Source organism: Bos indicus x Bos taurus, chromosome 1 (assembly GCF_003369695.1).
Source record: "Bos indicus x Bos taurus breed Angus x Brahman F1 hybrid chromosome 1, Bos_hybrid_MaternalHap_v2.0, whole genome shotgun sequence".
Classification (NCBI taxonomy): Eukaryota; Metazoa; Chordata; class Mammalia; order Artiodactyla; family Bovidae; genus Bos; species Bos indicus x Bos taurus.
The window spans coordinates 73,526,580-73,554,196 of NC_040076.1; the positions used below are offsets into that span (position 1 = coordinate 73,526,580).

The following is a 27,617-nucleotide window of genomic DNA, read 5'->3' on the forward strand; positions in this document are numbered from 1 at the left end:
TCAGGCCCAAATAATTAAGAAAGTATAAAAATAATTCATCATTTCTTTCTTTCCTATTTTCTTCTTATTCTTAAAAGCGTATTTTACTCTGAATTTTGTTAGGAGAGACGTTGAAACATTTTAAGAAAAGGAAAACCACCCAGGCAGCTCTTAAAGAGACAGAACATCATTTATCACTTGCAAAGACAGATTTATAAGAAGAGGGCCCCTTCTGTTCCTTTAAGACTGCCAAACAGATGGGAAGTGAATGGACAGTCAATGGGACAAGAAAACACATGGGAGGTGCTGCTCTATGTATGTTCCCAGCATAAGAAAGAGGTCAAGATTGTAACTGCATGACTGGATCCTGGAAAGGGTCTTTCTTCAAGCTGTTACAAAGACAAACGCTGTTCCTCATCCTGCTGTCAAACTGTTATAAATATTGGTTTGTCAAAAGACCTTCAGTTCTGAAGGTTTAAAAGGGAGGAGTAACAGATGAATGAATCACGAGAATGATTCTTAAACAGTCAGCTCATTAATGTAATTTTAAAAGTAAAAGAAAAAATACAAGAAGGGAGAATGCAATTCTGATTTATGAACCAAACTAAAGTTTGCAGAATGTAAAGTATGGAATTAAAAATTGTAGACTTTAACAAAGTTATGAATTAAGTGAGATGAAAAACAAAAATGAAATATAATTTTATTTCTTAAATAAAATATTGCATTAGAACAAAGTATTATTAATTTTATCACAAGGAGAACTAATAGGCATTCATTTTTTTTTTAGGCTGATTTCATAAGCTTTCAGTTATTTCTCACTATAACCCTATAAAGAGGTATCATTACTGATATTGGTTTCATAAGTCAGAATAAAGCTCAAAAACAAAAATAACTTCAGAGTTAATTTCATGCATTCACTAACTTAGAAAATCACCTTTAAATTATAATCATAATTTCTTCTACAGAAAAGGAATAATCATGAAAAAGCAATAAGCATGCATAGATTTATATGCCTGAGTTATTTTTTTTTTGAAGAATGAAATCATTACATGTCTTTAGGAGACAAACTTATTGTTCTAGAGTTAGTGATTAGTTTAACTAGAAGAGCAGGGTCGGAAACCAACACATTGAAAAATAATATAAAAAAGGAAGCCAAACTATATGAACTTGGTTATATACAGTCACCCACTAGCATAATCCCAGACCAGAGGAACAGAATCCCAAAACAAATCTAAAAACATACTATCTCTAATACACGTTGTTAGCCCCAGCTTTGCCATAAAGATTTTTGTGTTTGGCTAAACCATTTTCCTCAATGAACATAGATTTTCCCATTTGAACAATGGGGATAATAACTTATAAGCCTTATATGCCTTTACAAGGCAAACGTAAGAAACTGTGTAAAGTGTAAAGCTCTGTACACATTTAAGGGATATATAAAAAGTTCCAAGCAGGATTTGACTGGGATTCCAAAGTACCTAATGATGCAGCTACTGGAGAATACTTTCTTTTCCTAAAGCTTGCCTGGCTCATTGCTTTCTTGATTGTCAGCAGTCTCAGTGAGAATAAAAGGTTACAAAGTTAAGAAGAGAGTGGATGGTTTAAAGTGGAGGTAGCAGCCAAACCCACTCCAGTACTCCTGCCTGGAAAATCCCATGGATGGAGGAGCCTGGAAGGCTGCAGTCCATAGGGTCGCTGAGGGTCGGACACGACTGAGCAACTTCACTTTCACTTTTCACTTTCATGCATTGGAGAAGGAAATGGCAACCCACTCCAGTGTTCTTGCCTGGAGAATCCCAGGGACAGGGGAGCCTGGTGGGCTGCCGTCTATGGGGTTGCACAAAGTTGTACACGACTGAATTGACTTAGCAGCAGCAGCAGCCAAACATTCAAATCCTTTCCTGTTTGAAAGAGAATCATGAATTGACCCCACAGTTTTAAGAAGCAAATACTTCAAGCATCTCTGAAGGAAGGGGAGACATAGTGAAGGCAAAACCATGTACAGGAAGTGCCAGGGTCCTAAATACAGATGGAGATTAACTTTAAAACAGTAATTTTTAGTATATGTTTTGTTATAAGATAGCCTCTGGAATACCTCATCTATTTTAAGTAATGAGCATCATAGTTTTTATTTTTACTAATGCTCCTTATTCGTCTCAATGAATCTTTCTGAAGTAAGTTTATATGAAGAAAAGAAAAAGAAATTTAGCCTACTCTGATAGATGAGAAACCAGAAATAGGAGCAACGACAACAAACTGAAGACTCAGGGTATAGATGGAAGCTAATCCAAGATCTCTTCATGAAAAGTGTGTTCCAGATGTGTGACACAAATTATAGCCCTAAGATCACATTAAAAACTTTATTAGAATAGAGCTACAGTGGTTATTTCTGGGCAGTGGCAATAGCTTAAAAAGTTCTGCCATCTATATTTTCTAATTTTACACAATGCATATGCACTAGTTCTCTGATTTAAAAAAAGATGAAAACAAAAACACCCAAAATTCTGACAGTTGTACTGGGTGAAAATAGGTACGTATGACTCAGAACTGGTACCATGCGGTGGTGCCATTAAAGAGAGAGACTAATTCCTTGACCCAGCAAAAAAGATCTAACTTACAGCACTAAAACTAAAGGAATAGGCTGAAAGAATTCTAAGAGGAATTAAAACAGACCATTTCCATACACCAGCTAACAAGAAGCAGACAAAATCTGTTATCTTTAATAGGCTGCACAAGCTTAAAAACTTCACTAGTTCAATAAGAAAGGTTTCAATTCATTCACAGATGACAGATCCATGAAGGAAATGAGAAGAATTCAATGTGAATTTCCCACCACAAAGGATGATACATTAATGATCACTATGTGGGCCCGTGAAATGTTTCTTGGTGTCACAATCACCAAGAGGTTATTTGGGAAGGTATCTTTGGCCACCTCATGCGAAGAGTTGACTCACTGGAAAAGACTCTGATGCTGGGAGGGATTGGGGGCAAGAGGAGAAGCGGACAACAGAGGATGAGATGGCTGGATGGCATCACTGACTCGATGGACGTGAGTCTCAGTGCACTCCGGGAATTGGTGATGGACAGGGAGGCCTGGCGTGCTGCGATTCATGGGGTCGCAAAGAGTCGGACACGACTGAGCGACTGATCTGATCTGATCAGTCACTCTTAAGATTTATCATATCACAAACCAGCTTTTATCATTTCTATGAACATGACAGTTAAGAATATGAAATTTCTAAGGTAATTCTGAATTATGCTCATTGGGCAAAGAAGCAGTTAAGGAATGTATAAAATGGTAAAGAAATTAAAATTCCTTTTGCCCTTAACGCCCTCCCCCAACAACTATTCTGAGAACCGTATTTTATAAAGATTACCAGTATCCATCAATTTGTCCTTCAAGACAATTTTTGAAAAAAATTATTCATTTCTGCTTAATTTTATTTTTTAATATACTGTTACACATGTCAATGGATTGTTTCATAGTCTGATTTAGTTTTCAATGACTAGATTCCATTTTTCTCTCCATCTCAGAATGGAGAGAATAGTACAAAAGACATTATTTAAAAATAAAACAAAGTTTAATCCCAAATATAAAGATATTATTTCATTCTAAACTCTGAGGGAGTGGTAAGCATTAATAACAAGGGGGAAAACAGCCTAATTTCTAGTTTTAAATATGAGCACTGGCTTTTTTATACATATTAATATACACTCAAACACATAACACAGTAACACATAAATAGAATCCACTTTAAAATGATAACCAAAATTCAATTCATAAATTACTAAAGAGTCCTTTCCTATCCTTATTCTGACTTTTGTCAGTTAAAAATGTGGCTTTTAAGCAAAACGAACACACTTGCTAGTAAAGCATTGAGTACCAGTAGCCTGTTTAAGATTTTAGAGAAGTAAATATCCTTTTAATCTTGTACCAATTTATCAATATCCTTCAATGCTGTCCTTAAAAGACAGACTTAGTGCATGAAAAATGTGCTTGATTCTAAAAGCCCCATTTTGAGTCTAAATTTTCTCATCAATAACCTGGAAAGCACACAATTTGGACTCATCGTGTGGAATCATGCCTGTAAATAACTACTTCTCTTAACACAGAGGACTCTCCCTGAGGATTACTTTATTCTTTGTGTCAGCTCACACACACTCTCTCTTTCCCTTTTTTGGGCTACAACACAAAGGCAGACTCTACTTCATCTCTGCAGACTCAAGGTAAAAATAACTCTTCACTCTCTTTCTTAGCTGCTTTGTCAATTTCATTTTACTAGGAAAAATATTTCACAAAGGCAGAATTTAGAAACTCAACCACTTTTACCCTGAGAAGATGCCTGAAAGACCTCAAACACTGATAACATAACACAGGAAGTAGTTATTTATTCTGCAGTGAAGAAAAAAATTCCAATCTTTTTCAAATATATTCACATCTACTAACCATTCCAAAAAGTACTAAATATCAGAGAGAATAAAAATACTCCAATTGACTTAAGACTTCCTAATAAACACACACAAAAATGAAAACGCTTTGGTGAATTGGGTGGGCCAGTGATTAGACATCACAGGTGACCTAGAAAGCAGGTGTTTTGTTAGGGATGAAAGCTAGATCACAAAATGTGAGCAAAGGAATGTGTGGATACAGAGCTAAATGCAGGACATGTGAGCTGTTCCACAAGAGAAATGAGATGGCAGTTTCCTGGCAACACAGAGGAACGCTTCCTTAGGATGAGAAAGCTTCCTTTTCCCTCTCTTTTAAGTTAAGAGAAGTGGGCTAATGAAGAGTCTGTATTGAAGCAACATGATTCAACATTCAGCAAACATATACAATGTATGATTTACAAAGTAAGGTGAATTTACGAAAGAAGCTTATCACTTGGGCAGAAGAGATCATACATAACAGACATGAAAAAACTCTCTTAAATTGGTTATTTTGGTTGATCTACAGTTGTCTATAGTGGGAAGCCTGCCTTATGCTCAATTAAACAACACTGGCAGTTACCTCAGTAAGGTTTCTAACCACTGAAGGAAGGTAAAAAAGCAGAGAGGAGGAAAACACTAGCTCAGGACCAAGAGAGAATAATGACATAGAAAAAGGAACAGTGAGAGAGATTAGAAAAAGAGAGACAAAGGAAAAGAATGCTTAGAAGCATGCTAGAAGCCAGCAGAGATGAGAAACCAGTACTGAGGTTCTATAATTATTGGCCAAAACTCACAATAATAGTATTTATATATAAATGATGCCACAAGATTGTCTAGGTACCTAGAATTCTACAACTCAATACTATCCTCTTATCCTTTAAATCAAATCCCTTCAAAATTAATTTTCTTTGGTTATGTTTACAGAAACAAAATGGACATGCTACTACAGATGATGGTTCAAATAACAAATTTTCAGTAGTCACATGATTTATCACACTCTACTAAAAGAAGATACATGAGAATTTCATCCCAGTTACTAACTTGGCAGATTGTACTGCTGTAAACATGAAGAACTCTCTAGAGTACTGGTTTGAGGGCATGGCATGAATAGCTATTGTGATGCATGGCAAGAATCACCTACGGAGACTTGGCAAAATACGCATGCCAGAGCCCTGGCTCTGGGAAAGGTAGTTTAAACATGACTGCCCTTTTCTACAGTTTTAAGTTTCAGATTCTGAGTATAATCTTTCAAGGATAATTTTTAGTCTCACACTGCCGTGTGGCCGCTATTTTTATCCACAAAGGCCCTCAAAGATTCTGTAGGTATGGCAGAAGTTTAGGAATGTGGAGGAACCAATGAAAATTAAATTCAAGAGGTACCTATTTCTTTTTTCTAAATGAAGAACAAAATTATTCTTGCTGAAGCTTTTCTCATCTTTATATTTTCTGACTACTTTTTACCCAAGTTTTAACACGGTGTGAAGAAACTTAACTCTTATAAATTAGAATTATATTTTAGAGATAATGAAGGTACTTCTTAAACTGGAACAGCTAAAGAGCATTTCTCTTCCAATCTTAGCTTTTAAATGTAGCACTGGATCATTCTGCTGTTGCTCCCTTTTTATGTAATTTATAAAATTAAATTATAAAGCCACTAGTATACCAATCATGAAGAACAAAGTTTTCATTAAAAAAAAAAATTCGTTACTATCTGATAGCTCAGAGAAAAAAAGAAATTTCCATTTGTCATCTATATTTCTAAGTTTTTAGCATCAAAACTGAATCTCCTGCACACTAAGATACAAAACTTGTATCTTTACCCCATTCTAATTATCAAGAGAAAGCACAGAAAGGATAAGAGGAGACTGGGAAAGAGAGGAGATACAAAGACGAGCCCCACCAGCATTGTATACTCCCAAGAGAAACAAACTTTAGGATTCAAGAAACAATTGCTGGCTGTCTGGGAGATGCTCAGGCATCAAACAATAAAGAACAGTCAACAGAGGCAAGCGGCCGAGCATGCTGCTGCGACTGCTACTCTAATCCCCAGGGCTCTAGTAAAAGGGCCAGCTGTTGCCACCTCGCGTAGGGAGTCAGCAGAGCAAATTAACTATGGGAGAGAAAAGCTGCGGATATTGGAAAATTCTAATTTACCAGCCTCTTTAATCTATGCTGTTTTTAACATTAAGGGCATCAAAATTATCATTAAAATAAGCCTGTGCAATGGTAGCCCAAGTAAAAACTGTATGATTGTTTTCATATTTCATTAGTAAATGAAATGTAAATATGAAATATTTGGCTTTGACTGAAGCTTATCTTCTCTTCATGTAAAATACAAGAAATATGAAGAAATATACTGAAGCTTATTATAAAACATCTCAACACTCCCACTCCTAGACAAGTTCAACAAAAAAGTTCAACTAAGAATAACAGCCATTATGCTCAAGTAAAGGTTCTGTATCTGTTACAGTTGGATCTTAAGTCTCTAAGTATAAACACAACAGACTGAAAAGCTGTGTCTAGATTTTGGGCAACTTAGATACTACTTACCTATGGCGGAATCTGATTGAGTGCACTTAGAGACAGGTCTACAAGTCATATAAGGAAAATTAACTTCCTTCAATGTTTACTGGTACTGTTCACACTTTAGTGTTCTTCTACCCAGACTTCCTAATTCTGTGAAAGGTTTCACACTGTTTGAAAGTTTAAGCTGCAATGCTTTTGTGCTACAGGAAGTACGCAGGATGACCATGATCATGATCGTAACTAGTATGTACATCTTTCTGACCCACTCCATAAGGGACCTGTAAACTATGGAAGTTTCCAAATACACAAGACCATTTCATATACTTATATTGCCTAATGCCTTGAGGTTTTTTTCTCCCCTCAGAAAAATAGTTCAGCACAGTACAAAACCTGAGCTCAAATCCTGGCTTTACCACAATGTGGGTGTTTTTAGGACTCTGTTTCTTTATTATATATAAATGATAAAAAATGACTGTACCTATGAGAATGTGAAAATGCGTTTTAAACACATAACTTAATATCTGGCATAGGAAATGTATTTAAATATTAATTCATTTTCACAAGCAGAATCAAGTTCTGATACAAAAATGAAAAGGAATTTATTGTAAAATAAGGAGAGGAAAATCTAAATGACTGCTAATACTCCTTTAATTATTGGGAATCAGTGATTCTTTGATGATTTACACAAAGAATGAAAAGTATAACTCAGACTTTAGTGAATAAGAGTTGAAAAAGAAACCTAAGCTCTAAACTCCTTGCAACTGATATCAAGGTCCAAAAACTCACAATAATCTAGTTAACTGTTGATACAATATTCATAGAACAAACAACAAAAGAATCCCATGCTGTGCTGATGAAACTCAGCTGAGCAACACTACCAGCGGCTGTTACCAGTGCCCAGACACTCAGTTTCTGGGCTGAAGTGGAGAATAAATTCTGAAAAAAAAGTATACGAGGTTTTAGCAATATTATTTTATATAATGACAATCATAAAATAGATCTTATAAATCCTAAACAGATTATACAAAAATTTTGAATTGAGCTATATAACATGCTGATTTTTCCCTCTCCAAAGAAGGCATTTTAAAATTGCAGTCTATTTCAATAAATAGATAGGACACATTATTAAAAATTATGCTGGGAATCCAAATGGATTTTATCTAAATTAATGTTGTACTTAAATATCTATAAAAAAGAAATCCTGAGAAAATATTCACTACAAAATCAAAAGAATTTCATCAATGTCACAGCAGATACCAGGCAGTTGTGAATATGAGTAGACATTGCAAAAAAGGGATTAAGGTGGAAAGATCAGTTATGTATTTTATTAAATTGTCCATGAGGTGACCCAGTCTTTCAACATCTTCAGAGATGATGTTTTCAAAAGTCTCATTTTCTCTAAAGTATTTTCAAATGATCCCTGATCCTGTATCAGGATATATCCTTTTTCATCCTTTTCTCAGACTTAGCAAACAGTTTTAAGAATACCACAAAGAGCATAATTTTCCTGAATCATTTACTGTCATTATGCCTCACAAGCCCCAATTGTATTGTGTGTTAGCTACAAATAAGATTATTTCCCTAAACAATCTCAATCTAACAATCAAACTTTTAAAACTGATAACAGTGACATATGACTACCATGTAACCCTCAGATCCCCACCAGCTGTCCCATTAACATCCTTCAGAGCAGAAAGATTCAGTTCAGGATCACATACATTGTATTTTGTTTTCCTGTTCTTGGTCTCCCTCAGCTGGAACAGTTCCTCAGTCTTCCCTTGTCACTCACGATCTTGATACACTTAGAGATTACAGGCCAGCTACTTTGTAGACTGTGCTTTAACTTGGGTTTTTCTGATGCATCTTCATGATTGAATTTAAGTTATACATCTTTGGTAAGAAAATCACAGAAGTGACACTGGGTTCCTCTCACTGAATTCTCTAAGGTATCACATAGTTCTGATCTGACCATTACTGATATTATTTTAACCACTTGATTAAGGTGGCTATTACCAGTCTTTTCCAACATACAGTTACTCTTTTTTCCTTACGGTGTCCTTCTTTACTTTGATGCCCAAATTGTCCTAGTGTTGGCTAGCAGGAGCCTCTGCACGTTGGCTTCTGTATCTTGTTGACATGTCCCTATCATCCTTCAACTACTTCCTTACTTTCTACATCCTCAAGACGCCCCAGGGTCCTCCTGACCTTTCCCTGTTCCACCGATGGAATCCACTGTGCTTCTAGAGTCTGGGTTCCTTGTATGACTCCTCAACCGATGAGCCTTCTAGGACTAGAAGAGGTAAATTCTTCTTTCATCTTTCTAATTCTAGTTTTGTGGCTTCATTTCAATATTGAACGTGGTACCTCTTCTTAAAATGAAAGAACATCACAGTATTTTTTATGTAATCATCTTAAAGTATCATCAGTTGCTGAACCTCCAAAGTAAAGCGGTGAAATGATTTGAAAATGGGCAAGCTTAAGAGTGGCAAAATACATGATGCATCCAACTTGTACCAATTTCTATAATATTTCATCCTGTATTCATTTCAAATTGTAAAAAGCAAAACAAAACAGAGCCCTATCTGCTTCCCTTTCTCTAAATTTCATTAACCAATTTAACATATTCTAATTGAATATGTTATACCAGGAACTTTGATCTGTGTAATACAGTAGTAACCATTAAACTTTGAAAGTTTTCTGGCTGAAAGTATCCATGACCATATTCCCAAGTGTTAGACTGAAGATAAACAGTACGGAAAAGGTACTCTCAAGATTCTTTTTCAACTAATGGACAAAGTCATGTGTCATCTCCTTTAGTGTGACTGATGAGGCTGAGTCACTGGTCAAACACTTGCTTCCAAGGACATTATCTGGTACAGAAACATGATGATAATTATATATTTATACACACACACAAAAGTGGTAAGTCATTTCAAGGGAGTCATATGAGTACTTTTTCAGGAAAAACAGCAGGAAAACATAAGAATTGGCTTAACAGTACACAAATTTGTGTTAGAAATATGCTTTCTTTAAATAATCAAATTGGGAGTGAAAAGTGATGGGGTTACACAAGACTCTATTAAAGGGACTTCCCTGGTGGTCCATTGGCTAAGACTCCCAGCTCCCAATGCAAGGCGCCTAGGTTACACTGGTCAGGTAACTAGATCCCACGCTCCAACTAAAAGTGCGCATGCCCCAACTAAAGAGCCCACGTGCTGCAACTGAGCCGCAGCACACCCAAGTAAATAAATATTTTTTAAAAAGAAGACTATTCTAAAACTTGAGAAAAGACACATCATTTTCTAATCACTTAAAAATGCATCTTCAGGTAAAACACATGGAAGTACTTCACTGTCTGATAACTATTTCTTAAGAGATACGAAAGAAATAGATCTGTATACACTGTGAAACTGATACATCTCTTCCTGAACAGTACTAATTCAGCATAAAATTATGAACCAGGAACTTACAAATGTTTTTTGAACCAATTTCCCTAACAATCCTATAAAAAAAGAACTATTGTAGTACCACTCTTTCACAGGAAGTTAAGGCTGTGGGAGATAGCCTGCCTAAGAAGGGGGAGACAGAGCATGAGATGGTTCGATGGCATCACCATTGAACAATGGAACATCGACTCAATGGACATGAGTTTGAGCAAACTCCAGGAGATAGTCAAGGACAGGGAAGCCTGGCTCGCTGCAGTCCATGGGGTTGCAAAGAATCAGAATACCACTGAGTAACTGAACGATGACAACAAAGTACATGGTAGCTCAGATTTAAGTACAGACCTGTGAGTTAGCACAAACTTAACTATACTGCCAAAGTGGCATGAAAAACTGAAAGAAGAGCAACAGGAGATGGAAACAAAAGTTAGAGTGAGGTATGTTTCAAAGAAAGATTACCTAAAGAAAAGAAGGAAAAGGCAAGGAGAAAGAAATAAGAAGCTGAGGTAAGCTGGGAGGAGAGAGGAGAGGACAAACAGTGGAGGAGAACACGCTGCTCTGGCACAGGGTGGAAGACCGGAAAACTGCCTGGTTTTTCTTGGATGTACTTATCAGCTTAAAAACTGCTTTCTGTCGAGCATGTGCTATCTTTCGGACATCAGAAAATTCATAGACAGTAAAGCTAAGTATACATTGAAAGGAAAAACTACTGTTTCGTGAAGCTAAAATAAGGGAAACTTATTATAAGGTTAACGCAAACAGAAGCAATGACCACTAGTATTTTTATTTAATAATATAAATCTTTCACGGATTTCCTTAGATTCAGAAGTATCTAAGTAAATCTTAACATGAAATCCAAACAGCTTAAAGTGAGGGATTCACTAGCACCCAGGAAAGAACCCCCTGACCCCTATACCCTGAAAACAAAGTGACAAAGTGACGAATAAGGCCCAGCGAGATTGAGGGCTGAGGGTAGGGAGCCATAGCATTCTGGTATATGTGTTAAAGCCAGACCAAGTTTAAGAGGGCATTCACATTAGGGTGTGGTGACCTGCCCAGTAGTGAGGAGAGGATTCATGGAGGAGGGCAGGCAGGCAGTGCAAAGTGCCAAAGCACAGGCAGACAAAAATGGTATCTCTACAACAGCATGGTCAGGATTCAGGTGAGGAAGAGTCCTTGTGTACTTGGATAGGGAGGAGGAGAGACGCCTGGCAGTGTCAGAGCATGAGATCAGTTAAAAGGACTCCCTCAGGAAGGGCATCCTGGCACAGAATGTCACAACTGAGATGAGGTGGAAAGGGTATTAACACAGGGGGAGGAACTGTGGTGATGGCCTGGAGTCAGGTGAAGAGAACCTGAGCTGGGTGAGGACATTTGAACAATGAAGGGGACAGTGACAAGTTTAGTTAAATGTAAGAGGACTGATCAAAATAAGTAAATATATTAAGGACACTAAGAGCCAGATTTCTCATTATCAGAAAAATGAATTATAAATACGGAAAAGGGGAGATTTCTCTGGATGGTCCAGTGGTTAAGAATCTGCCTTCCAAGGCAGGGAATGTGGGTTTGTTCCCCAACTGGGGAACTAAGATCTCATGTGCTGTGGGGCAACTAAGCCTCCATGGCACAACTGCTGAGCCCGCAAGCCAGAGCAAGAGGTCCTGCATGCCCATGTGCCACAACTAACTAAGACCTGATACAGCCAAATCAATAAATATTTTTTAAAATTACAGAAAAATAGAAAATTAGAATGAGCTCAGTATTTGATTAGGAATACAGTTATAAATATGTGTATATGTGCACATACACAAATATGCACACACATGCATATTTGTTCCCTTGCTCCACTGAGCACTTCTGGGAGCAGTGGTATTTCAGTAACAATAAATGTATCTAGTTCCCAGCTCTTGATTTCTAAAGGTTGTGCTGTGCTTAGTCGTTCAGTTGTGTCTGGCTCTTTGCGATTTCTAAATATCATTCTACTAAAAAGGGAAGCTGGGTCAGGGAAAATAAAAGATGCATATGGAATATCTTGTGATATGGAAGGACACTATAAGGACAACAGGTGAAACTTGAATTGAGTCTAAAAATTAGATGTAGTAATTTATCCTTGTTGTTAAAATCTTGATTTTGACGGGTGCTAGGAGAAAATTCTTGTTTCTAAAAAGTACACATTAAAATACTTGGAACTGATGGAACTTTAGGACAGCAACTTTCAAACAGTTCAAGGGAAAAGAGCTTTTTGCATACACTTTTCTGTAAGTTTACAAGAAATGGAGAAATAAATGGACATGGGGAAGGTGAAAGGAAAAGGCAGTGAGATGGAGGGCAGGCAGGATTACTTACTGAGGTCTTCGGCCAGTTGAACTCGTTTGCCAGTAAGCAATTTTACCTTCTTCTCACTGTCTTCAGCAAAATCTTCCAATACCTCTTTAACATTTTTCTCTAATCGCCTGACTGTTTAAAGCAAATAAAGAAGCACCATTTTTATGAACGTACAAGAATGACAAAGGTAACAATATATGTAGAGAGCAAATTCTTATTTTTCTCACCATGGTAAATCTGTTGTTAAGTTCAGATTTCTCAGTTATAGGGAGAATCTCTACCTGATATACAGTACTTTATATATTCTCAGAGATAGTCTTAATCTTAAGCCCTAATATTTTTATGGAAGTACAGATTCCCCCAAATCCTAAATGATGCTTAGCACCCCTTTCATACCAGAGTTTTTGGGTAATAAAGACTCCTGGTATGTTTATTTCCCATAATTCTCAATTATGATTTTATTTTCATTAATATTTTAAAGGCAAATTATGTTTTGTTTTTTTTTTTAAATAAATCTAATTTTCAGGAAGTATTTTGGCATCCTTCTATTTAAAATGAACATTACTGTTTTTTGATGTCAAATTAGAAAGCGGTACCTCTGTGGCTTACCTTCAGTGTTTGTAAGTTGCTGTCTTAAAGTATTTGCGGTGATAGCAAGCATACGCTGTATTCGCCAAAACAGGACAACATCATTGCATTCCAACTGAAATATGAGGTGGTTAAGATTACCAGATGCAATTTAAAAATGAAAACCACAATCATGAACCCATACAACTACTAAAAATATTCAGATTTACCTAATATACATATTCCTCTTACAGAGAGAACCTAGTGATTTTTTTCTGTATAGATCTATGAAGTTCTGCATGATTTGGGTTTTATCCGCTGCACAGCTACATAGTTTTGATTTCAATGACAAAGCAAAGTAAACTTGGGAGGTAGAGCATTTCGTTACATTCTATACAAGTAGAAGTCCACAAAATATATCCTTAATTAGCATTTACTTTCAGCTAACAATCACATTATCTTAAATATGTCCTCAGGCTAACCTCTTTTCTTTGAATGTGCACTCAAGCCATTTTTGAAATTCACATGCATATGAAAATAAATTAGTGATATTTTAAAAAAGAAGCTTATCCTCTGGGTGAGGAGTAAAAGAGGAATAGGGATTAAGAAGTACCAACAACTATGTATAAAATAAGTAAACTACAAGAATATATTGTACAGCACAGGGAAACATAGCAGTATTTTATAACAACTTTAAATGGAACACAATCTATAAAAATACTGAATCCCTATACTGTGTACCTGAAACTAATATAATCTTGTAAAATCAATTATACTTCAAAAAAAAAAGCTAGCATGCTGCTTCTCAAAAGAGGGAGACATAAAGCTTATTCTATACAAAGAGGTCTTTCCAACAATTGTGTGCTAGCTGCATGCGTGCTCAGTTGCTCAGTTGTGTCTGACTCTTTGTGGCCCCATGGACTGTAGCCCGCCAAGCTCCTGTCCATGGATTTTCCAGGCAAGAATACTGGAGTGGGCTGTCATTTCCTCCTCTAGGGGATATTTCCAACGCAGGGATCAAACCCGTGTCTCCTGTGTCTCTTGCACTGTAGGCAGATTCCGTACCACTAAGCCACTGGGGAAGCCACATTCCAACAATTAAAATGACGAAAAAAACTTGTCAATTTTTACATTGTCACATTTAAACAAAAATTTTCTTTTAAGCTGCTCAAAAGAAAAACATTTTATGGATCTCAAATAGGACTGCTGATTAGCAGAGCTCTTTCAGTATACTTTGAAAAGCATTTCTGCTTGCATGAAAATGCTCAAATACATTAGCCTACTGCCACCTAGGGGCTACCCTAGGTCTATGGAGTCGCAGAGTCATATAACTGAACAACTAACACGCACACTGCCACCTAGGGGTTACTCTGTAAAATGTGACATTAAACTGTGCAATTGTCCATTTTAAGAACTTTATACAGTTCTTTAAAGAATTAGTTAATGCAAAATTTTCATGATATAAAGAAAGAATTATAAAATGGAGAAAAAGCATGATAAAAATGTATTATATTATTATTTCCACTATGAAATGGATGATTATGTTATAAATATACACACATACAACATGTGGTAGCTCAGAGGATAAAGCATCTGCCTGCAATGTGGGAGACCCGGGTTCGATCCCTGGGTTGGGAAGATCCCCTGGAGAAGGAAATGGCAGCCCACTCCAGTATTCTTGCCTGGAGAATGCCATGGACAGAGGAGCCTGGTGGGCTACAGTCTGCAGGGTTGCAAAGAGTTGGACACGACTTAGCGACTTCACCTCACCTCACCAAGGGGATTATAGGCTTCCCTCATAGCTCAGTTGATAAAGAAACTGCCTGCAATGTGGGAGACCTGGGTTTGATCCCTGGGTTGGGAAGATCTCCTGGAGAAGGGAAAAGCTACCCACTCTAATACTTTGGCCTGGAGAATTCCATGGACTATACAGTCTGTGGGGTCACAAAAAGTGGGATACAACTGAGCAACTTTCACTTTCAAGGGGATTATAAATTATTGTTTACTTTTGTATGTTTTACATTTACCTATTCCATTTACTTTCCAAAATAGAAAAGTTTATCTTTCTAACATAAAGTTAATCCTTAAAAGTCTTTCAAAAGTAGCACAGTGCCTATTATACACACACAGTTTTACAAGCACTGGAATGATAGCATGTAAAATGCAATTACTACCAAAGTGGCAAATATCTTTGAGAAAAATATGAGTTAGGCTATTCTTTCTAAATAATGCATACTTTTTTTCTCAGAAGATCAAAAGACTTTAATGCCAAACCTCAAGGTTACTTTTAAGCACTTAAACAACTATCACTAAAAACATTTCTCCTTGCTTTCGGAAACCTTACCTCAGAATCAACAAAATGCCTCTGGTAATAATAGAAGCCTCTTCGACAAAGGTTACAATGGTTTAGAGCTGTTTTTAAGAAATGTCTTCTATAAACTTGGTGCCAAGTATCCTTAATCTAAAATAAAAACGAAGAAAACCAAGGCCAAAAAGTTACTGTATACCCTCCAGGTTGATCAAACACATTTTGAAAAGTCATATACAAAGTTTATTTATAAAAAATTAAAAACAACAGCAATGTTGTTATTCTGTCAACTGTTTATATCCATTAAAAATTTTGTTTCAAGATAAAGATTAGATTACTACTAATCTGACTCCTTAACAGTCTTTGTACTTCAAAATTTGTACTGTTTCTAACAAGCATTATTGTTAATAATGCAGTAGAGTAGACAGGGTGGGGATTATTTTCCCCTAGTTAGAATTAAGGTGTCTGAGGCAAATGAGGTTGTGAGCCTTGACTGAGGTCAGTGCTAGACTAGGAAGCTGGTCTTAGACCATGTCCATCAATCCAACAAGATTTCCTTTCTTATTATTAAATTTCATTGTTACCTCAGCAATATGATACCCCATCGTTTTATTACTATATAGTCTGTCAGAGTGTCCAAGGTTCTCTTACACCACTGTCTTTTCTTGAGCACGACAATGATAATGTTGAGAAAGTAAACAAGCGTCACCAACACCATCTGGCGGTTGGGAAGGGGGCTGAGTTTATACCAATTGTTAGAGGCAGTATTACTAGCTAATGGAGTGGAAATGTACCAGAAGTCACATCTCTTGACATCTAGCCCATCTAGATTACAGTACTTTGTTCAGTGAACACAGTTTCTCTTGGGGAAAAAACTGGTGTTTTCTTACTCACAGAAAGTAATTAAGATATATAGCCAATCCACATCCTAAGATATGGACAAAGTCCCTCCTACTGTATTAACCATTTATAAAGTTCAAAAGTACCCAACCAAACACAATTTATTGTTAGTGAGAACTAGGACTAATGTGGATAAATTACATCTATATTCAACTAATAACTGCATGTAATCACTAGCTTTAACTTCATTTTCAATTTATAAACAATGAGATATATAACAGCTTTATCTGTTTCATCAGTTTTCTTTTCTTGTTCTGATCTCTGGTTAATTTTTTAAATAAGTATACTCTTTTCTCAAGTGCAGAGACGTAAATAGCAAATACTTTTAAAAAGAATTTATGTGTGGCTTTGAAATTTCTTAATGATTATTTTACCCACTAGAATTACTTTTCTAAATGGAATTCACTTAAGCTAATATTAAAATGAAGTTGATCCTTTACACCCTAACTAGGGAATATAGATCCAGAAACACAATTGCTTCTTAAAGACTTTCTCCAAATAAGCATCATGAAAGTGAAAAAGTACTACTCTAAACTATAATTATATAGCATCATATTTATTTTAAAAAAGGAAAAAGAGATAGAACTCAAAGACATTATCCAATTTACTCATACACATTAAGTATGATTAAGATACATATGACTGAAAAAACATACATATAAATGAACTATATTCAAGCAAAAATTTTATTTTGTAATCTGACCCAGTGTAATGTGGTGTAGAGATCTGAATGTGTTTCATCCCCTTTTGCCAGAACTAACTGCTAAATTTGCCCAGATACTTCCCTTTTCTAGGTCTCAGGTTCCCCATTTACAAACTAAAGCATTACACTTAAAAAAATAATACTGAGAATAAAATTTCAAATTTTTTCCACACTCAAAATCACTGAGTTCTTTTTGTCAGCAAAAGCACCCATGATCAAAATCAAATTAAGTACTTAAGTATCTAGGTAATATATTAGAAGTAAAAACATTTTACTACAAGAAACAAAGACTTAGGAAGCAAACTCATGCCTTTCAGCAACGTTTATTACCAAGCTCGGGTCTACTTCTACTCCTCGTGATTCAAGGTTCTTTCGGACTGTCGTTATCTCATCACTCGCAAGGTAAGCTGGGTGCTCCTCATTACACTTCAGCATCTTCTCCAGTTCATTCTTGGTTTCATTGTGAACACACTTTGAAATGTTTTAAAGAGGACTGTGTTTATTAGATAGTTCATGACTTGGCATAATTATAAAAAGAGAGTCCCAATTTTAATAAATATATTACTTTGGCACGACCGGTGACACACGCTCAATCATAACAAACAAGGAAGACCAGAACAGCACGGCTTATGAATGCAAAACAACCTGGACATATGAAGGGCCACAGGGGGAAGGGGATTAGCCCTATTTACTGTATTTTACTTTGGCTGAAATGTTTTACTGTCCAAATTACAGAACAAGACACCTTACTATGCACTTCGTTTCTTGACCTTAGGGTATGAGTTCAATCTAGGAAAAAGTACCCTGTATACATGGGAAGAGATAATGTTCTATGAATGCCTTATATCTAAGAACTGGATGACTATAAGGCCCTGTGCCTGTTGACATAGTCTTTTTCTCATAAATTAAATATGAAAGTCATAGTTTTTTTTTTAAGTCTTTTCATTAAAAATCATTATTAGACTGCTTCTGTGAGGTATCTATCATTCTTAAATTCACTTCAAGTCTCTTCTAAACAATTATATTGCTTATAATCTCTTCACCAAATGAGGAAAACACACACACTAGTGATAACTTTGAAAGCAAAACTAGTGTATGGTGTCAAAGTAACTTTATATTTTCAGTTTTTCATTCTTTCCAAATTGCATGGTACAGGAAACTAGCTTCAAATTCACTGAATTACACGAAACAAGTTACTGCCATAGCATCTTGCCCATAAGAACAACACTTAAACACAAAGAAATGGCTTGTAAATGAAACTATTAAATACTATTCTCTGAAAACATGACACATTAAAAGACATTTAATAAAGAGAAATTTCACTGTCTTCTTAAACTTCTGCTATCTGGTCTGAGAGAGGAAGGAAATCTCTAATCATGACATCCTCCCACTCTTCCTGTCCTGTTTCACTTCCACTTGTCCACCTGTCCCCATCACACTGGGTGTCCAGGAGACCACTACTCTCCTGTCTATCCTGACCAAGATTTCCATTAGTTTAGCTCAATGTGAGAATGCTTCAAAGGACTGGATCCCGCACCCCCCCCCCCCCAATTAAGTAAAAGTAACAATATAAAAGCAAAAAATAATTTTCAGAACATGGATTTCTCCTCTTCAACACAGGACAAAATTAAGTTTCTTTTCCTAAGTCCTGCCAATTCAAAAAGAAATGAAACTGTTACACAGCTATCTAAATTTGCAGTATGAGACTTTAGGAATATTCTCAATCTCTTCTAGAATCTGTTTCTCAATAAAACATCCAGGTATGAAGCCTAGACCAGTGGTTTTCAACTGGGAGTGGGAGGGTTAGAGAGATTAGAGAACTTAATTCAATGATTCTGACATGAAGCTTTGTTTTGAAAGAGAAAACAAAACATACCTATACAAACACCTCCCCTGTGATTCTCCTGTCACTCCCCTCTCCAAAGGATGGCCTCCATTCATCTATGGATCTTATGCACGCTGCCCTGAAACCCTAGAAGAAAGTTTCCTCTACAGATCCTTGCTTTGACCTTAAAACTACTGGGTTGGCCAAAAGGTTTGTTCAGGTTTTTCCTGTTGTTGTTTTTTTATGGAAAAACCTGAACGAACTTTTTGGTCAATCCAGTAATTCCCCTGCTTCTCTTTAAGGGATTCCTTTTAAGTTCAAGTTCCTGAGAAAGTAACATACAACCAGGAACCATTTTTCTCTGAGAATGTTTGGCTAAAGCATATTTACAACTAGTTGCTGAATTAAGTTCTGCCATCATTGGTTGTTCTAGACCTAATTAAGCCTAACTAAGCCTTACTCCTTGGAAGAAAAGTTATGACCAACCTAGATAGCATATTGAAAAGCAGAGACATTACTTTGCCAACTAAGGTCCATCTAGTCAAGGCTATGGTTTTTCCAGTGGTCATGTATGGATGTGAGAGTTGGACTGTGAAGAAAGCTGAGCGCCGAAGAATTGATGCTTTTGAACTGTGGTGTTGGAGAAGACTCTTGAGAGTCCCTTGGACTACAAGGAGATCCAACCGGTCCATTCTGAAGGAGATCAGCCCTGGGATTTCTTTGGAAGGAATGATTTTAAAGCTGAAACTTCAGTACTTTGGCCACCTCATGTGAAGAGTTGACTCACTGGAAAAGACTCTGATGCTGGGAGGGATTGGGGGGCAGGAGGAGAAAGGGACAACAGAGGATGAGATGGCTGGATGGCATCACTGACTCGATGGACGTGAGTCTGGGTGAACTCCCGTAGTTGGTGATGGACAGGGAGGCCTGGAGTGCTGCGATTCATAGCGTCGCAGAGAGTCGGACACGACTGAGCAACTGAACTGAACTGAACTGAAGCCTTAAGGGTCAGACACCACTTTCCCTGGAGTTAATCTGCCTTACACCAGTTCTTTCTAATCAATGTCTCTTCCTGTCTCAAAGTCAGAAATATTTGATGGATATCCTTGAAATTCTTTTTTGAAAGACTGCCTCCCCGCAGTCCATCTGGAGAGCAGAGGTAACTAACTGATGTACTCTGAACACAGGCAAGTGAGTGAGTGAGGGAGTGAAGTTGCTCAGTCGTGTCTGACTCTTTGTGACCCCATGGACTGTAGCCAGGCCGGCTACATCCATGGGATATTCCAGGCAAGTATACTGGAGTGGGTTGCCACTTCCTTCTCCAGGGGAACAGAGGCCAGACCCAACCGTAATTCCGTCAACTTCATCAGGTTCTCTTCAGTCTCTTCATGACTCATTTTCCCAAAAAAAAATCAAATTAGAAAGAAAGACAGGCGGAAGACTGTCTTTTCACTATTTTAAGACAACTGGGACTCAAGATAGTCAGCTTATGAAACAAGAAATGTGTAAACCAGAAAAAATAATAGGGTGCTGATCATATAATTAATATATATAATTCTTTTTAAAATGAAAACAAAAAATAAAGAAAAAAATATGTGATATATCATTTGGTAACCTTTTATTCTCTTTATCTGCTCTTTCAGTATTTCCACATTTGATGGTCTCATTTTGCTAATTATATGGATTCAAGAAAGGAAGAAAGGAAATGAATTGTACGCCACCTTTTTCTTATGCATTACTTTCTTCATCTATATATTTTGATTCTCTATTCTATTTACAATCTTTATTTAAGGAATTGACATAAGAAAGAGATAGTGGTGTAAGATTCAATGCTAATAGGAAAAGAAACCATAACAAGGAAGGAATAAAAATGGGTAGAGGGAGGATTTTAATGACTACACATTTTCCTATTTATTCACTTATAAAGTTACTTATATGTGCCTTACCATTTTGTTAAAGTGCTCATTAAATGTTTATAAAATGAATGAATTATATAATTCTACTTCCTGTCTGAATTTTTATACTTATTTTGTGAACACAGGAGCAAAAATGCAAAAGAATAAAATAACTTGAATAGACAACAGAAAATTTCAGTGATAACAGAATAAAAAGTTATCATATCTTTTATTCTAATCACATTTATTCTACATCCTCTGAAATCTTTATCATTTTTTTCTTCTGTTTAAACTTGAGTCTTTATTTACCTCAAACACCTCAAATGAACAAAATAATCAATCACTCTTTTTAATAACAGCTACCTCACTTTTCAAAAAACTTTCTTTTGTAGCTTATTGTTTATTCTAAAGATTTATTATATTTTAGAAAGGCTGATATAAAATATTTGAAATTATTAAGTTTGGTCTAGAGGCATTCAGAGATTATATTTTAATGCCTGAATTAAAATGCTAAAGATTTGTTTGTTTTTACCTGTTCTTGAGTTCGATTCTTCCAGTATAACCACCTCTTTTTCCAATCTGGACCTACCATATTTTCAATTGCATTTTCAGCTAGAAAAATTAAAAAAAAAAAAAAATTTATCATTTACCAGGCACATAAAATGTAACTATCTTGCTTTCTTAACTACTTCAAAACACTGGGTCAATATAGTCAGTTGAAATAAAGAAAAAAATTATATGATTGATATGGTGCATATAGAAGCTAAAGAATTTAATTTTATATGTTTAGAATCTATGAAAACTATAATTGCTTAAGAAGTTTCCATAAGTATAGTAGCAAATACTAAAATAGTCTGAATTACAGCTTTTTAGAATATAATTACACATAAACATGTGTCCACTTTAACATTTTAGTAGTTACAAGCAGCTGACTGAAAAACTGCACAAATAATATTCAACTGGAGTAGTACTGACAAAGATCTTGAGATGTTAAAGTTTTTTTAACCAGTGGTCACTAAAGTTAGATGACTTTCCACTGAGAATACTAAGAATTTAATAATCCACATTCCTACTTACTATCCTTGAGACGAGCCTGAAGAGCCTCTTCCATAAAATAAATAGCTGCATCCCATTGCTGTTTATCAGATATGGATCGATCTTCTAAAGCATTGTGTTGAATAACCCTCTGAAATAACAAAGAAAAACAACTACTTTGATTTATGTCTTGTCATCTTAGTAACTTTTTTCTAACCAACAGCTCAGCAAATATCCAAACTAAGAGATGTAACTACAATAACGTAAAAGTATGTCCCTCCCATGCAAATGCAGAGGGTCCCATTATCTGCCTGCGTCAGCATCCTGTATGCTTCAAGCTACACCCTAGAATCCTGGTACTCAGGAGCTAATGGTTCAGATCACATCTACTGCTTCTTTTTGCCGTATGACCTACGTGTTAGCATTTTCAAAAAAAAAAAAAAAAAAGGAAAAGAAGAAAGAAAGCAATAAACATTATCTCACTGTTACTAGCAGTGGAAAATGTAATGGAAGGAGGCTTAAAAGGTCTACACAATCTTAAGTAAATGTGAGCTACTTATAAAAAATTGGCTTTCAAATCTTATACTTTTTAAATTACTGAATGAATGAAAATGGCACCATTCTCTCTCAGAAAACCAATCTTATTAAGATGCTTAACAAGAATGAACATGGCTTTCAAATATGAAGACAAACATTTCTTAAAAACAAAAACACCTTATAATTAGGATTAGCCCACAGTGAGATATGCATTTCCAGAAAACAGAGCAATCTTACCAACAGTTTGTCTCATAACTGAGTAGAACTGGTGCTTAACGAAGGTTTGACTATGGTGATGAGAACATTCTACATAACAAAAGATTTATCAGGTGATGAAGGTCAGGAGCCAGACCTTTCTTTATAACTAAGACAGAGTGGGAGTGTGTATCCCAGCTTTGCCAGTGACAATAATAGATATGCTTAAGAATGAAATAAAATGTTTACAAAATACACAGCCGAGCTTCTGGTACCATGTGAGCATCCAACACGTTATGATTTTAGGAGTCTTAACATTTTGACTCAGTTCCACTGAAAACCAATGCATCTAATTCCTTTTGTTATCACTGAGGGTAAAATGAGAAGCAGCTATCAATAGTTCAGGCCCATGCAAATTTTGTGGAAGTTTATAGAAACCTGTTTACTGCAAGGTTTGATTTTTTTTTTTCTGAAATGAAAGCCAAGGAAGAAATAGCAGAGGGTGACTTTAGAAGGCCAGAGAAATGTCAAAAGGCCGATTGCATTCTATAAATCTAGTTCTTCCCTTCATTATTTTCAGTATTTTCAGAACCTAATTTAAATTTAAAACCATATAAAAATAGTCTCCTACAAAAGAATATCAATTTGAGAAATCATACAAAAATATGAGACTGGCACCCTAATATACAAATGACATACCAAGCTGTCCTCTGCAAAATCATTCCACTTGTGACGTTTAATACTTTCTTCCTTAACAGCCTCTTTGAGTTTATCAAATATGTCATCATGTTCTTTTCCTTTTGGTTCTGTCATGAAGCGGGAAAATTCTTCTTGTAGGGTCTCCCAAGCTACCTAGAATGATTTAAAAGAAAAAAGCTGTATTTATATTCATACTTTCATTTAATGTATAACAGGAAAAATAAACACATGAATGTAAACCAGGTAGCTGTGATAAATCAGTCTATCAGAAAATACATTATGAAATCACATTTTTAAAAAAGATAGCAAATATAAACTCGGCCCTAAAGACCTTATACTAATAGCTGGTGGGATAGATTTGGCCTACCGATATGTTTTGAAAGCTACAACACATATATGGCCTCCTAAATTTTAAAAAATTAGTAACCAACATTTAAAAACTGAGAGACTTCATATAAAATCTGTTCCCAGTCTCACTTGAACTGTCTAGCAACACTGGGCCCACGTTCTACACACCTCTGCCCACTGCAGCAGAGAAAGCACGCAGCCCCCATCAGCCACCAGACTCAGTTCACTTACTTATTTCACTCTCTACAACATCTGAGTTTGCCTGCCTCTTTCATACTGTAAAAAGTTTTAAATTTCTTAATGATTTAGTCTTTTTCACATCTTTGCCCTTATGCAAATATATGAAGCAATGTGTCAACACTTTCAAACAAAGGTGAGTACTATTGAGTTTTGTATTACTGCTAACTCCCAATGATCTGAACAGTGAAATGAGAGCACAGTGTCAAAAGCAATTAAGAACTAAACCTATTTAGGACTATGTGGGCTAGTTACTGTTGCACTTAATATTCTGCCCTCTTCATTTTAAACATAAAGAAAGGATGGCATAAAGAAGGTGACTGTCCAAGAATACAGAGTGAGGTATTAAAATCTGTTTCCTGACCTTCAGCAGGTTCACGTCTTTCTACCACACCTAGGTGTGTGAAGGGAGAAAGTAGCAAAAAAGAGAGTCACTTGCCATTTTTATGACTGCTTCCACTGCTTGAACCTTAGGATATGAAAATACTCTATCATGGGACATGGCCCATGTCAGGGCCATTTGTGAGAAGAGGTGGCAGCAGCTCTCTAATTACTTTAGGGGGAAATGTGTTGAGACCAGGGGTCAGGAACACCTGAAGGCAGAATGGCTGCAAGAGTTCTTAGAAAAAGAGACTTGAGGAAATTGAGCAGAGATAAAGAAGCAAAGACTGGCAGGACAGGAGAGGGTAAAATACACTTGAATAAGTGGACACTGACATTTTGTTTCTAGTAAGTATGAAAAACAAAATTATTTTTAACATGGATTCTAATTTTCACACAGAGGCAGAGAACACACTGACTCTGATCTACAATCACTCTTCAGATAACGTGCGTGGCAAGATCAATTTGGATGATGATGGTCATCATTGTAAAGCAGTTGGCATTTACTGAGTGATTACCATGGACCATACACTGTCTATGTATTCTACATATGTTAACTCTTGACTCCTTATAACAATGTTTTATGTAGGCCAGGTTTTCACCCTTATTTTAGAGATGAGAAAACAGAAACATTACTAAGCAAATAGCCTGAAAGTGCTAGAACCAAGGTACACAGGTATCAGAAATGCATTCTCTAAGAGGAAAGTGTAACTTTCTTATATTCCTAGTCTAACCTTTTGGCAGGGTCTTAACTAAGGAAACTATTTCATTAAAATTGAACCCTGCAGAAAACAAAGTTAAACCCTTTCCTTGTGGCATATCTATCCACAGAAGAAGTTAAAAATATTTCACACTCAAGCAAATTTTGCTGGTTTTGTTAAATGCCACCTTTGGAAGGAGAACCAATACCCTCACACCAACACCATAGCAATTAGCAAATTTTTTAATAGTCGTAACTGATAGCAGCATTAAGGTTAATCCCAACACAGAGATCAGGAATAAAGAATAAAAGGAGCTTAAGAAGCAAAGGAACTATAGAGGCTGTGATGGGAATAAATCATAAAAGTCACAGCTCCTACTCTCTTCAGATAATGCTTCTTACCCATTTAATTAAATTATATCCTAACCTCGACTGCTTTATTAGGAAGCTGCTTATCAGTCCACTGTTTAAGCTTGATATCCACTGTCGTATTAAAAGTCCCAGAGTTCATGGTCTGTGCAGCTGGAAGATAGATGTTTTCAATCACATGAGTTGATACTCTTTCCCACAAAGACTGCTGAAGGATTTCTTCCCTGAAATTAAAAAAAAAAAAGTTCTAAGAACACCAAATTCAAACATAGTATCAAGTTTTTATAAAGAGCTTCACTGAAGTATCATTAAAGTTATCACTGACTTACAATAAGTTGCATGTATTTAAAGTTTTGACATACATACATGTCTGTGCATCACAGTAACCGAGATAACATATTCATCATTTACAAAAGTTGTAACCACTAGATTTACTTTCTGTCACTACAGATTGTATTTTCCATAGCTTAATGTAAATGCAATCATATATCATATACTCTTATTTTGTCTGTCTTCTTGCATCAGCATAATTATTTTGAGATTTATCCATTACATTGCATATATTAGTATTTCATTTCCTTTTTTGCTGAGTAATAGATGGTTAGATGGCATCACTGACTCGATGGACATGGGTTTGGGTGGACTGCGAGAATTGGTGATGGATAGGGAGGCCTGGCGTGCTGCGGTTCATGGGGTCGCAAAGAGTCAGACACGACTGAGCTACTGAACTGAACTGAATATTCCATTACATGAATCTGTTTACTTGTTCACCTTCTGATGAACATTTGGGTTGTTACCAGTTGTTGGCTATCACAAATACAAGTTTGTGTATGACACAGACTATTATTTCTCTTGGACAAATAGCTAGGAGTGGAATGTCTGAATCATACAGTAATTATATATTTAACTTTATAAGATACTGTCAAACCATTTTCCAAACTGACTGAACCACTTTACATTCTCAGCAGAGGGGTATGAAAGTTCTAGATACTCTACATCTTGCCAACATTTGGTATCATTAGTCATTTTCATTTTGCATTGTAATAGGTGTACAGTGGTATCCCAGTATGGGTTCAATTTGCATTTCCCTAATGACTTGAACGGTTCTATGAAGACCTACAAGACCTTTTAGAACTAACACCCAAAAAAGATGTCCTTTTCATTATAGGGGACTGGAATGCAGAAATAGGAAGTCAAGAAACACCTGGAGTAAAAGGCAAATTTGGCCTTGGAATACGGAATGAAGCAGGGCAAAGACTAATAGAGTTTTGCCAAGAAAATGCACTGGTCATAGCAAACACCCTCTTCCAACAACACAAGAGAAGACTCTATACATGGACATCACCAGATGGTCAACACCAAAATCAGATTGATTATATTCTTTGCAGCCAATGATGGAGAAGCTCTATACAGTCAGCAATAACAAGACCAGGAGCTGACTGTGGCTCAGATCATGAACTCCTTATTGCCAAATTCAGACTTAAATTGAAGAAAGTAGGGAAAACCACTAGACCATACAGGTATGACCTAAATCAAATCCCTTATGATTACACAGCAGAAGTGAGAAATAGATTTAAGGGCCTAGATCTGATAGATAGAATGCCTGATGAACTATGGACTGAGGTTCGTGACATTGTACAGGAGACAGGGATCAAGACAATCTCCATGGAAAAGAAATGCAAAAAAGCAAAATGGCTGTCTGGGGAGGCCTTACAAATAGCTCTGAAAAGAAGAGAAGTGAAAAGCAAAGGAGCAAAGGAAAGATATAAGCATCTGAATGCAGAGTTCCAAAGAATAGCAAGAAGAGATAAGAAAGCCTTCCTCAGCGATCAATGCAAAGAAATAGAGGAAAACAACAGAATGGGAAAGACTAGAGATCTCTTCAAGAAAATTAGAGATACCAAGGGAACATTTCATGCAAATATGGGCTTAATGAAGGACAGAAATGGTATGGACCTAACAGGAGCAGAAGATATTAAGAAGAGGTGGCAAGAATACACAGAGAACTGCACAAAAAAGATCTTCACGACCCAGATAATTACGATGGTGTGATCACTCACTTAGAGCCAGACATCCTGGAATGTGAAGTCAAGTGGGCCTTAGAAAGCATCACTATGAACAAAGCTAGTGGAGGTGATGGAATTCCAGTTGAGCTATTTCCTGAAAGATGATGCTGTGAAAGTGCTGCACTCAATATGCCAGCAAATTTGGAAAACT

The 27,617-nt window shown here is 36.3% G+C and overlaps 1 protein-coding gene across 4 annotated transcripts in view; it reads right to left on the bottom strand.

Annotated features, from left to right (window-relative positions):
* Window positions 1–27,617, bottom strand: part of OPA1 (OPA1, mitochondrial dynamin like GTPase) — an 86,605-nt gene that overhangs the window by 15,457 nt on the left and 43,531 nt on the right. For all 4 annotated transcript variants that reach the window (XM_027538219.1, XM_027538201.1, XM_027538211.1 and 1 more), the window contains 8 exons: window positions 25,459–25,624; window positions 23,366–23,518; window positions 21,977–22,085; window positions 21,432–21,511; window positions 17,510–17,650; window positions 15,613–15,729; window positions 13,311–13,404; window positions 12,723–12,833 (listed from right to left, as the gene is read on the bottom strand). In XM_027538219.1, coding sequence (XP_027394020.1) covers window positions 12,723–12,833; window positions 13,311–13,404; window positions 15,613–15,729; window positions 17,510–17,650; window positions 21,432–21,511; window positions 21,977–22,085; window positions 23,366–23,518; window positions 25,459–25,624 — 971 coding nt within the window. The remainder of the gene's footprint in view (window positions 1–12,722; window positions 12,834–13,310; window positions 13,405–15,612; window positions 15,730–17,509; window positions 17,651–21,431; window positions 21,512–21,976; window positions 22,086–23,365; window positions 23,519–25,458; window positions 25,625–27,617) is intronic.